Here is a 13,975-nt window from a genome sequence, read left to right as displayed (position 1 = left end):
GTAATTACGGTATTACATCCATACAGTTTTTAATGACATCACACAATGAAAAACAATACGACATTAGTTTTCTACATCTCCCCACTGACTGTTCCACACATTCTTTATGATAGAATTATTGTTCCATTATCCACTTTTTGGAAGTTAGAGTTTTGGGTGGGCAAAAATCTCTGGAGACAAAGTGACATTCCTTTAGCCAATACTGGAGGGTAGAGAGAGTGTCAAAACACCCACACCAATCCCCTCCTCCCCTCATTTCAAATTTTGGGTCAAAACAGATTGAGCATGTCGGTAGAGAGCAGGGGAGGGGCCGTGTGGTACAGTAGCAGGCAGAGAGAGAGAGAGAGAGAGCAAGAACTATTAACCTCTATGGGACCGGCGGGACGAATTCGTCCCACCTACGTAACAGCCAGTTGAATTCTGTGGCGCGATTTTCAAAACCTTTGGAATGCTATTACTTCAATTTCTCAAACATATGACTATTTTACAGCTATTTAAAGACAAGACTCTCGTTAATCTGTCCGATTTCAAAAAGGCTTTACAACGAAAGCAAAACATTAGATTATGTCAGCAGAGTACACAGCCAGAAATAATCAGACACCCATTTTTCAAGCTAGCATATAATGTCACAAAAAAACAGAAGACAGCTAAATGCAGCACTAACCTTTGATGATCTTCATCAGATGACACACCTACAATACATGCATGTCTGTTCAATCAAGTTCATATTTATATCAAAAAACAGCTTTTTACATTAGCATGTGACGTTCAGAAAAAGCATACCCCCCGCAAACTTCCGGGGAATTTACTAACAATTTACTAAATTACTCACGATAAACGTTCACAAAAAGCATAACAATTATTTTAAGAATTATAGATACATTACTCCTCTATGCACTCGATATGTCCGATTTTAAAATAGCTTTTCGGATGAAGCACATTTTGCAATATTCTGAGTAGATAGCCCGGCATCACAGGGCTAGCTATTTAGACACCCACCCAGTTTAGCACTCACCAAAATCACATTTACTATAACAAAAATTGTCTTACCTTTCCTGTTCTTCGTCAGAATGCACTCCCAGGACTTATACTTCAATAACAAATGTAGGTTTGGTCCCAAATAATCCATAGTTATGTTCCATCAGCAACGTTTTGTTCGTGCGTTCTAGACATTAGCCCAATGGTAAATAACGGTCGCGCGCATGGCGCATAACGTGACAAAAGATTTCTAAATATTTCATTACCGTACTTCGAAGCATGTCAACCGCTGTTTAAAATCAATTTTTATGCCATTATTCTCGTAAAAAAGCGATAATTTTCCGACCGGGAATCTGCAATTAGGTAAACAGCCGAAGGAAAATACTGCACGGGGTCGAATCGGACACGCGCCTAATTCCATTGTCCTCTGATGGGCCACTTAGAAAAGGCGATAATGTGTTTCAGCCTGAGGCTGCCTCGTCATCGTTCAGGTTTTTCCCGGGCTCTGTGAGCCTATTGGAGCCGTAGGAAATGTCACGTTACAGCTAAGATCCTGACTCTTCAATAAACAGAAGCAAGAACAACAACACCTTGTCAGACAGGCCACTTCTTGCATGAAATCTTCTCAGGTTTTTGCCTGCCATAGGAGTTCTGTTATACTCACAGACACCATTCAAACAGTTTTAGAAACTTTAGGGTGTTTTCTATCCAAAGCCAATAATTATATGCATATTCTAGTTACTGGGCAGGAGTCGTAACCAGATTAAATCGGGTACGTTTTTTATCCGGATGTGAAAATACTGCCCCCTAGCCCAAAGAAGTTAACTCGCACTGGTAGACTAACTTATTGCTAGTTTTCATCTCATCTGATTACATAGTACATGTCTTGAATGCATCAAACCGAGAGAAGCTAGTTAAGCTAGCTAGCCCGCTAGGCTAATTGAGGCTAGCCTCCATAACGTTACTGTGCTTCTTCCCGTCCTAAAGATACAAATAACAACTCTATTCAGATTATTGTCATTTCACTTTTAATTCTGTCATTTTAATTCCATCTTCCATTGATTAGGTATCTCCTAACTTGCTTGCCACACAAGCAGAGCAGCAATGCCATTTTCTCTCTTTCTCTGCAGGAAGTGCTAGGAACGGAGCGCATGTCTTTTTTTTGCCACTTTTTCCAAATCATAAATATAGAGTGGCATCATGCAGCCCATGTGTTTTGATTTCTAACACGTTGTGAGGTTTGTAGGCCTATCACAATTAAGACATTGTGAGGTTTGTAGGCCAATCACAACTAAAGTTGCCAATTAACTTTAAATTAAAAATAGAGGACCTGAAATTCTCACTTTAATGCCTTTCACAGAATAGCCACTCCAACACACCTAACACATGGATTGCTTTGCAATTGTTTGAGAACAATATCCTTTCTATTATATTCAGCTATGCCTTGTTAAAAGTTAATTTGTCGAATTTCTTTCTTTCTTAATGCGTTTGAGGCAATCAGTTGTGTTGTGACATGGTAGGGGTGGTATACAAAAGATAGCCCTATTTGGAAAACCAGTCCATATTATGGCAAGAACAGCTCAAATAAGAAAAGAGAAATGACAGTCCATCAATACTTTAAGACATGAATGTCAGTCAATCTGGAAAATGTCAAGAACTTTTAAAGTTTCTTCAAGTGCAGTCGCAAAAACCATGAAGTGCTATGATGAAACTGGCTCTCATGAGAACCGCCACAGGAATGGAAGACCCAGAGTTACCTCTGCTACAGTGGATAAGTTCATTAAAGTTACCAGCCTTAGAAATTTCAGCCCAAATAAATGCTTCACAGAGTTCAAGTAACAGACGCATCTCAACATCAACTGTTCAGAGGAGACTGTGCGAATCAGGCCTTCATGGTCGAATTGCTGCAAAGAAACCACTACTAAAGGACACCTATAAGAAGAAGAGACTTGCATGGGCCAAGAAACACGAGCAATGGACATTAGATTGGTGGAAATTTGTCCAAATTGGAGATTTCATCTCACAAAGACTGCCGTGGCTTTGTGAGACGTGGTGTGGCTGAACGGATGATCTCCGCATGTGTATTGGAGGAGGAGGTGTTATGGTGTGGGGGTGCTTTGCTGGTGACACTGTCTGTGATTTATTTAGAATTCAAGGCACACCTAACCAGCATGGCTACCACAGAATTCTGCAGCGGTACGCCATCCCGTCTGGTTGGGGCTTAACAGGACTATCATTTGTTTTTCAAACAGAACAATGACCCAAAACACACCTCCAGGCTGTGTAAGGACTATTTGACCAAGATGGAGAGTGATGGAGTGCTGCATCAGATGACCTGGCCTACACAATCCCCCGACCTCAACCAAATTGAGATGGTTTGGGTTGAGTCGGACCGCAGAGTGAAGGAAAAGCAGCCAACAAGTGCTCAGCATGTGGGAACTCCTTCAAGACTGTTGGAAAAGCATTCCAGGTGAAACTGGTTGAGGGAATACCAAGAGTGTGTAAAGCTGTCATCAAGGCAAAGGGTGGCTATTTGAAGAATCTCAAATATAAAATATATTTTGATTTGTTTAACACTTTTTTGGTTACTACATGATTCCATATCTGTTATTTTATAGTTTTGATGTCTTCACTATTATTCTACAATGTAGAAAATAGTAAAAATAAAGAAAAACCCTTGAATGAGTAGGTGTGTCCAAACTTTAGACCGGTAGTGTACTATATATGGGTTGTATGCGTGGAAGCCCGGTGATGCTAAATCTGTTTATGTTAATTAACGGTCAATTACCGTGAGACCGGCAGTCATTTGCATGACAGTTACCGGTTGAGTAAAATTTCATGACCGCCACAGCCCTATCTTAAATTGAGGACCAAAATATTCTAAATGGATAGATTCTGAACTGAGGACCAGCGCTCCCGATTGGCATAGCGGTCTAAGGCACCGCATCTCAGTGCAAGAGGCGTCACTACAGTCCCTGGTTCGAATCTAGGCTGTATCACTTCCGGCCATGATTGGGAGTCCCATAGGGCAGCGCACAATTGGCCTAGCATTGTCCAGGTTTGGCCAGGGTAGGCCGTCAATGTAAATAAGAATTTGTTCTTAACTGACTTGCCTGGTTAAATAAAGGTTAAATAAAAATAAAAAATGCATAGATCTTGAACTAAAGACCGGAGCATTCTAAATGGATAGATCCTGAACTGAGGAACAGAGCATCCTAAAGGGATAGATCCTGAACAGAGCATCCTAAATGGATAGATCTGGAACAGAGCATCCTAAAGGGATAGATCCTGAACTGAGGAACAGAGCATCCTAAATGGATAGATCTGGAACAGAGCATCCTAAAGGGATAGATCCTGAACTGAGGAACAGAGCATCCTAAAGGGATAGATCCTGAACAGAGCATCCTAAATGGATAGATCTGGAACAGAGCATCCTAAAGGGATAGATCCTGAACTGAGGAACAGAGCATCCTAAATGGATAGATCTGGAACAGAGCATCCTAAAGGGATAGATCCTGAACTGAGGAACAGAGCATCCTAAAGGGATAGATCCTGAACAGAGCATCCTAAATGGATAGATCCGGAACTGAGGAACAGAGCATCCTAAATGGATAGATCCTGAACTGAGGAACAGAGCATCCTAAATGGATAGATCCGGAACTGAGGAACAGAGCATCCTAAATGGATAGATCCTGAACTGAGGAACAGAGCATCCTAAATGGATAGATCCTGAACTGAGGAACAGAGCATCCTAAATGGATAGATCCTGAACTGCGGAACAGAGCATCCTAAATGGATAGATCCTGAACTGCAGAACAGAGCATCCTAAAGGGATAGATCCTGAACTGAGGAACTGAGCATCCTATAGGGATAGATCTTAAACTGAGATACATTTGTAACTCAGTGAACCTGTACTTTATCAAGAGAAAGAAGCTATACACAATATCAACACATGACAGCTCCTGTATGTTCCTTACCAGAAATGTACATGTTTCAAAACATGTTGGAAATACAATAACACATTTTATTGTAATTACGCAGAACAATTTGTCTGGAGAGCATGTATTTGTATTCCAAACATATTGGAAGCATTATTATTAAGTCATTTCACATGCCATGGAACATGTTAGAATTGCAAACAGAATGTGTTAATTCCCAGTAGGGTTGACTCCTGAAAAAAGATGATGACTTATCATGAGAGGCCGAATATCTGGCCTAATTTTGATTACTTATTTACATGATTAAAAAAAAAATCTGAGGGTGGTGTGCTATGTTTTCTTAAGTCGTGGTCTGCATAAAAAATTTTCTATGGTCATTTTTTTAGTATATTTTTTCACATCAGTTGGGAAAAACACCGCTCAAATATCAGAAGTGTTCATTCCCTGTTTTTGTTTGTACAACTATTGCCCTTGAAAACATGTTGTTATTTGAGGAATCTGAAGGTACAGTATCTACATGTTAGGGACAATGACTACTACCTATTTTGGCAGCATCCAAAGCATTCTTCAGTTTCAAATGTTTAATTGATATTCTCCTGCACTAACTGCAATGTGGCCTTGACGGAATTGATCACCTCACCTATTCAGAAATCTCAAAACATTTGAACAACTTTGAACAAATAACCCAAAAGCTGAAAACTAAAGCAAACTAAAGTATAAACAGTTCAACGTTTAAATTCAGCAGCAGCCAGACTTGACACTTTGGGCCAAAGCGTGTCACTACAATGCCGTGCAATGCAATTTAAGCAGCTACGGGCAGTCACTTAGAAAAGACCATTGAGCTATGCCATGGAGACTGTCTTTTTATTGGGGCTGCAAGCCTTTGCCTGTAGAGAGTAAGGCGGATATGGACTTCTTTGTTTTTCTCCTTGGTTCAATACTGTATACACAGACTGAGCAGAACACAGAACAAAACACAACCCTGTCCCCCAAACACTCTCTCTGTCCTCTCTCTCTCTCTCTCTCTCTCTCGTGCTCTCGCTCTCGCTCTCTCTCCGCTCTTTCTCCCTCCACTCACCACTCTCCTGAGTCTAGAGGGTTAGATTGAAGACCTGAAAAGTAGGATGGTTTCAATAGAAGGGGAGAAAAAGCTATGGGCCTGGTTTGTGCCCCCCCCCCCCCCCCCCCCCCCCCCCCCCAAGAGACCCGTGTTAAATAAGGCTTCTCAGACAGAGAAAAAAAATCTTTCTCTATGTGAAACAGAGGGAGAGAAAGAGAGGGGGTTGATGGGTAGAGAGGGAAAGAAAGATAATGTAAAAGGAGTCGGGAGGGAGAAGGGCAACAGAGATTTCCTGTTTGATATCGTATAGAAGCCTTTTTTTTATTCTCCAGACAAATATAAGAAGGAAGGATTGTATTAACGTTATTTTATGCAAATAAACCCAAAGGTACCCATAGGTCTATGATTTTAGGTTTTTACGTAAAGCACTTTTATTAATAGCATTGACTTATTATAAATCTCAGTAATCCCCAATGTGATATGAAAAACACTTTGTGGACTTTGGAACATCTCCCTCACACAGGATGTCAGATTTGAAATAGATTTGATGACCAAAATTAGCATTTTTAACTTGAAATGCTGTGACTAATATTTGAATGAATCCCATGGATATAAAGAGCGAAGTTTGAACACAGGCTAAATATTGAGCTGTGAAAATCCATCTTGATAAACCAACTCTAATAAATAAGAAATGACGGAAAAAACTAATTTTCTTAAAACAGATCTCCGAAAACTAGGGCACCTGGAGTGGTGCCTGAGAAATGGAAAGCGTGTTGTATGTTGATGTATTGCGTTTAACAAGAGATCCTCGACCAGGGCTGGCAATTGGTATTCATGTGTTCCAGAAATGATCTGATTGTGAAAAAGACTGAGGTGTGCATAGTAAAAGAACAGAAGAAATAGACATAATCTCAACACACAATTCCCAGCTGTTTTATTGTATGTATTTTTCTACCAAATCAAAACAATTTCAACATGATCTATTCTACATTAGTTAAATGGTATGTATTTCTTAATAAATGGTTTAGAATTTCCTTATTCCGTGGAGTTTGGACTGAGATAGATCCCTTGGTAAGGTAATGTCATGGCTTTTTGTAGGCAGTCGAGGAGTTTGAACTAGATGTCAAAATAAATCCTATTTTCACTAAAGCAATGATTTTGGCCGATATTATGACTAAATGTACTACATTTTCTTGAATACTATCCTAGATTGTTTGGAGTGTTTGTTTGTTATTCAGTTCTATAATTATTTCGAAGAATCCATTTGACAGTGTACCAGTCAACAGTTTGGACACACCTACTCATTCAAGGGTTATTCTTTATTTTTTGTTTATTCTACATTGTAGAGTAATAGTGAAGACATTAAAACTATGAAATAACACATATGGAATCATGCAGTAACCCAAAAATGTTTAAACAAATATTTTAGATTTTAGATTCTTCACATAGCCACCCTTTGCCTTCATGACAGCTTTGCACATTCTTGGCATTCTCTCAACCAGCTTCATGAGGTAGTCACCTGGAATGTATTTCAATTAACATGTGTGCCTTGTTAAAAGTTAATTTGTGGAATATCTTTCCTTCTTAATGCGTTTGAGCCAATCAGTTATGTTGGGACAAGGTAGGGGTGGTATACAGAAGATAGCCCTATTTGGTAAATGACCAAGTCCATATTATGGCAAGAACAGCTCAAATAAGCAAAGACAAATGACAGTCCATCATTACTTTAAGACATGAAGATCAGTCAATCGTGTAAATGTCAAGAACTTTTAAAGATTCTTCAAGTGCAGTCGCAAAAACCATCAAGTGCTATGATGAAACTGGCACTCATGAGGACCGCCACAGGAAAGGAAGACCCAGAGTTACCTCTGCTGCAGAGGATAAGTTCATTAGACTTAACTGCACCTCAGATTGCAGCCCAAATAAATACTTCACAGAGTTCAAGTAACAGACACATCTCAACATCAACTGTTCAGAGGAGACTGCGTGAATCAGGCCTTCATGGTCAAATTGCTGCAAAGAAACCACTACTAAAAGACACCAATAAGAAATAGAGACTTGCTTGGGCCAAGAAACACGAGCAATGGACATTAGACTGGTGGAAATTTGTCCTTTGGTCTGATGAGTCCAAATTGGAGATTTTGGTTCCAACCGCCATGTCTTTGTGAGACGCAGAGTAGGTGAACGGATGATCTCCGCATGTATGGTTCTCACCGTGAAGCATGAAGGAGGAAGTGTGATGGTGTGGGGGTGCTTTGCTGGTGAAACTGTCTGTGATTTATTTAGAATTCAAGGCACACTTAACCAGCATGGCTACTGCAGAATTCTGCAGCGAAACCCCATCCCATCTGGCTTGCGCTTAGTAGGACAATAATTTGTTTTTCCACAGGACAATGACCCAACACACCTCCAGGCTGTGTAAGGGCTATGTGACCAAGAAGGAGAGTGATGGAGTGCTGCATCAGATGACCTGGCCTCCACAATCACCCGACCTCAACCTAATTGAGATGGTTTGGGATGAGTTGGACCACAGAATGAAGGAAAAGCAGCCAACAAGTGCTCAGCATATGTGGGAACTCCTTCAAGACTGTTGGAAAAGCATTCCAGGTGAAGCTGGTTGAGGGAATGCCAAGACTGTGCAAAGCTGTCATCAAGGCAAACGGTGGCTACTTTGAAGAATCTCAAATCTAAAATATATTTTGATTTGTTAAACACTTTTTTGGTTACTACGTGATTCCATATCTGTTATTTCATAGTTTTGATGTCTTCACTATTATTCTACAATGTAGAAAACAGTTTAAAAAATTAAGAAAATCCCTTGAATGAGTAGGTGTGTCAACTTTTGACTGGTACTGTATATAGAGAAACTTAATATTGACACTGGTTCCATTTTGAGGTGTCATTAATCTCATGTTTCCATAATTCCTAAGTAGTTTTGTATTGTATTATAACCTCTGCTCTTCCCCTGTAGCTGCACTCGGACGTGGACAAGGGTGAAGGGCAGGTGAAGTACGTACTCAATGGAGAGGGAGCTACCTCCATCTTCACCATCGATGAGAACACGGGTGACATCCACGCCACCAAGCGTCTGGACCGCGAGGAGCAGGCTTACTACACGCTCCGGGCTCAGGCCAGGCACCGCCACACTAACCTGCCCGTGGAGCCAGAGTCTGAGTTCGTCATCAAGGTCCAGGATATTAATGACAATGAGCCCAAGTTCCTGGATGGACCCTACTCGGCCAGGGTCCCCGAGATGGCCCCAGTGGGTGAGTGACATTAAGTGAAATCATCAACCCAGCGTGCAAAACATGTCAATAAAATCATATCAACCACATTATTTCAACCACGTCATGTCAGCCACGTCATGTCAGCCACGTCATGTCAATGACGTTATATCAACCACGTAATTTCAACCACATGTCAACCTGTTTTGCCTGCTGGAAAGGCGTGGTGCACAACAATGATAGGGGGTGACAAGCAATAGGCATGCACGGTAGTAGTATGGACACTGTAGGAGTATAAATACTGTTGTAATATGAATACTGTAGTAGTATGGACACTGTAGTAGTATGGGCACTACAGTAGTATGGACACTGTAATAATATGAAGACACTGTAGTAGTATGAAGACACTGTAGTAGTATGGACACTGTAGTAATGTGAAGACACTGTAGTAGTATGGACACTGTAGTAATGTGAAGACACTGTAGTAGTATGGACACTAGTAATATGAAGACACTGTAGTAGTATGGACACTGTAGTAGTATGGACACTGTAATAATATGAAGACACTGTAATAATATGAAGACACTGTAGTAGTATGAAGACAATGTATTAGTATGGACACTGTAGTAATGTGAAGACACTGTAGTAGTGTGGACACTGTAGTAGTATGGACACTGTAGTAGTATGAAGACACTGTAATAATATGAAGACACTGTAATAATATGAAGACACTAGTAGTATGAAGACAATGTATTAGTATAGACACTGTAGCAGTATGAAGACACTGTAGTAGGATGAAGACAATGTATTAGTATGAAGACAATGTAGTAGTATGAAGACAATGTAGTAGTATGGACACTGTATTAGTATGGACACTGTAGTAGTATGGACACTGTAGTAATGTGAAGACACTGTAGTAGTGTGGATACTGTATTAGTATGGACACTGTAGTAATGTGAAGACACTGTATTAGTATGGACACTGTATTAGTATGGACACTGTAGTAGTATGGGCACTGTAGTAATGTGAAGACACTGTAGCAGTATGGACACTGTAGTAGTATGGACACTGTAGTAATGTGAAGACAATGTAGTAGTTTGGATACTGTAGTAGTATGGATACTGTAATAGGATGAAGACACTGTAGTAGTATGAAGACAATGTATTAGTATGGACACTGTAGTAGTATGGACACTGTAGTAGTATGGACACTGTAGTAATGTGAAGACACTGTAGTAGTGTGGATACTGTATTAGTATGGACACTGTATTAGTATGGACACTGTATTAGTATGGACAATGTTGTGGTATGGACACTGTAGTAATGTGAAGACACTGTAGCAGTATGGACACTGTAGTAGTATGGCCACTGTAGTAACATGAAGACACTGTATTAGTATCAAGACACTGTAATAGTTTCAGGACACTGTAGTAGGATGAAGACGCTGTAGTAGTTTGGACACTATAGTAGTATGAAGACACTGTAGTAGTATGGACACTGTAGTAGTTTAGACACTATAGTAGTATGAAGACACTGTATTAGTATGTTCACTAGTAGTTTGGACACTGTAGTAGTATGGACACTGTAGTAGTATGGACGCTGTAGTACTATGGACACTGTAGTAGTGTGGACAATGTAGTAGTATCGTCACTGTGGTAGTATGAAGACACTGTAGTGGGATGAAGACACTGTGGTAGTTTGGACACTATAGTTGTATGGACAGTGTAGTAGGATGAAGACAATATAATAGGATGAAAACACTATAGTAGTGTGGACACTGTAGTAGTATGGACACTGTAGTAGTATGGACACTGTAGTAGGATAAAGACACTGTAGTACTATGGACACTGTAGTAGTATGAAGACACTGTATTAGTATGTTCACTAGTAGTTTGGACACTGTAGTAGTATGGACACTGTAGTAGTATGGACACTGTAGTAGTATGGACACTGTAGTAGGATGAAGACACTGTAGTACTATGGACACTGTAGTAGTATGAAGACACTGTAGTACTATGGACACTGTAGTAGGATGAAGACACTGTAGTACTATGGACACTGTAGTAGTATGAAGACACTGTAGTACTATGGACACTGTAGTAGGATGAAGACACTGTAGTACTATGGACACTGTAGTAGTATGAAGACGCTTTGGTAGTATGAAGACACTGTAGTAGGGTGAAGACAATGTAGTAGTATGGACACTGTAGCAGAATTGTCGCTGTAACAGTATGAAGACACTGTAGTAGTATGGACACTGTGGTAGGATGAAGGCATTGAAGTGGTATGGACACTGTAATAGTATGAAGACACTGTAATAATATGAAGACATTATAGTAGTATAGACACTGTTGTAGTATGAAGACGCTGTAGTAGTATGGACACTGTGGTAGTATGGACACTGTAATAATATGAAGACACTGTAGTAGGATTAAGACACGGTAGTGGTATGAAGACACTGTATTAGTATGAAGACATTATAGTAGTATAGACACTGTTGTAGTATGAAGACGCTGTAGTAGTATGGACACTGTAGTAGTATGGACACTAGTAGGATGAAGACACTGTAGTAGGATGAAGTTGTATGGACACTGATTGTGTTTACTTGGGCACTAATCATTTTGTTATTAAAGTGATTATGGCAGTATGCAGAGTATGCATTTGTAATATAAACACCTTACTCTTAATCGGCGTAAAGTCGTAAGGTCAAAATGGAAGTAAGCATACATCTGGTTTTCTGAGCAATCTTTCAAATTATTAGGACATGTAAACACCTTAAATGGCGTTTCAGCTGTTTATTTGATCTGGGCATATGCTAGCACCATCTCAGCTAGCCTCCCTCTTTAGCGCGAGTGAAGTGAGTTTGGAACAACTGAATGTATGCGTCTTGGAAGTAGCTTTCACATACAAACTTTATACTGTATGTCCCAACTCATAACCAAATATGCTTCCCAAAAAATAACATGGTTGCTGTGGTAGAATGTTTATTTTGATTGGTGATTTTCTGCATTTATCAGAGTGCCATCAGGTAGCCTGATCTCAGATGTGTCCATGGAAACAGGATTATTAGGGAAATTGTTCTTGTAAAGCATGTAAATGTTTTAATCTAACTATTATATCAATCTGACTATCTGCAATAATCACATTATTGTGTGCATGTAACCGCCCTGTCGTATGGAGACTAGTATGGAGACTTTAGTATGGAGGATGTTTTGTTTGACATTCTCAGTAGTTTTGTTTTTCAATTCCTGGCTTATAATATCTGGAGCAAATGTTTTGGCCGTTAGGCCATCGTCCTATAGGCACACCGCTTCATGATAAGATGGAAAGCCAGCGAGGAACTGGGCAAGCTGCAGTATAATTGGCTCTTTTCTCTCTTGTGATTTTCATTGACAATGGACTGCTACCCAAATGGCACCCTATGCCCTATTTTGTGCACTAATTCTGACCAAGGCCCATTAAATGTAGGGCTCTATTTAGAGAATAGGGTGCCATTAGTGTATCACACCATTGTCAATGAAAACATCATGAGAAAAGAGCCGCTTATATCGTAGCTTGGACTGGTCCTCGCTGGCTTTTCATACGTCTTATCTAAAATCGTTAACACCAGATGGGAGATTAATGGAATTTATTAAGAGACAATGATTTGTTTAATCTGGTCATTAGAGGCCAGAGCTTGTTTGTGAGAAAGCCAACCTTTGTGACCAAAGACAAAATGGCTCTCAAGATCTCTCTTAAGCCAATTGGACAAACAAGATGGAGAAAGAAACCTGAAATCTGCCGTCTATAGTGTTTTATTTTGTACCTGTGGAAGAGTTACAGGGGAAAGGAGGGGGGGTGAATGAATCAATTGGAAGCTGTGGATGATTAGGTGGCCATTATGGTATGAGGGCCAGATTGGGAATTTAGTCAGGACAATGGGGTTAACACCCCTACTCTTACGATAAATGCCATGGGATCTTTTTGACCACAGAGAGTCAGATCTGTTCTCCCATCCAGCTACATCCGGTCTCCCATCCAGCTACATCCGGTCTCCCATCCAGCAGCATCCGGTCTCCCATCCAGCAGGATCCGGTCTCCCATCCAGCAGCATCTGGTCTCCCATCCAGCAGCATCTGGTCTCCCATCCAGCAGCATCCGGTCTCCCATCCAGCAGCATCTGGTCTCCCATCCAGCAGCATCTGGTCTCCCATCCAGCAGCATCCGGTCTCCCATCCAGCAGCATCCGGTCTCCCATCCAGCAGCATCCGGTCTCCCATCCAGCAGCATCCGGTCTCCCATCCAGCAGCATCCGGTCTCCCATCGAGCAGCATCCGGTCTCCCATCGAGCAGCATCCGGTCTCCCATCGAGCAGCATCCGGTCTCCCATCTAGCAGCATCCGGTCTCCCATCCAGCAGCATCCGGTCTCCCATCCAGCAGCATCCGGTCTCCCATCCAGCAGCATCCGGTCTCCCATCCAGCAGCATCCGGTCTCCCATCCAGCAGCATCCGGTCTCCCATCCAGCAGCATCTGGTCTCCCATCCAGCAGCATCCGGACTCCCATCCAGCAGCATCCGGTCTCCCATCCAGCAGCATCTGGTCTCCCATCCAGCAGCATCCGGTCTCCCATCCAGCAGCATCTGGTCTCCCATGCAGCAGCATCCGGTCTCCCATCCAGCAGCATCCGGTCTCCCATCCAGCAGCATCCGGTCTCCCATCCAGCAGCATCTGGTCTCCCATCCAGCAGCATCCGGTCTCCCATCCAGCAGCATCCGGTCTCCCATCCAGCAGCATCT

At 41.3% G+C, this 13,975-nt stretch overlaps 1 protein-coding gene across 1 annotated transcript in view; it reads left to right on the top strand.

Annotated features, from left to right (window-relative positions):
- The window catches only part of LOC115170178 (cadherin-7), a 122,043-nt gene that overhangs the window by 49,602 nt on the left and 58,466 nt on the right, over positions 1-13,975 (top strand). Inside the window, exon 3 of the mRNA XM_029726542.1 lies at positions 8,948-9,242. Coding sequence (XP_029582402.1) covers positions 8,948-9,242 — 295 coding nt within the window. The remainder of the gene's footprint in view (positions 1-8,947; positions 9,243-13,975) is intronic.

This window comes from Salmo trutta, chromosome 31 (assembly GCF_901001165.1).
Source record: "Salmo trutta chromosome 31, fSalTru1.1, whole genome shotgun sequence".
NCBI lineage: Eukaryota > Metazoa > Chordata > Actinopteri > Salmoniformes > Salmonidae > Salmo > Salmo trutta.
The sequence above is the reverse complement of the archived record's forward strand: the minus strand, read 5'-3'. Positions and strand labels throughout refer to the sequence as shown.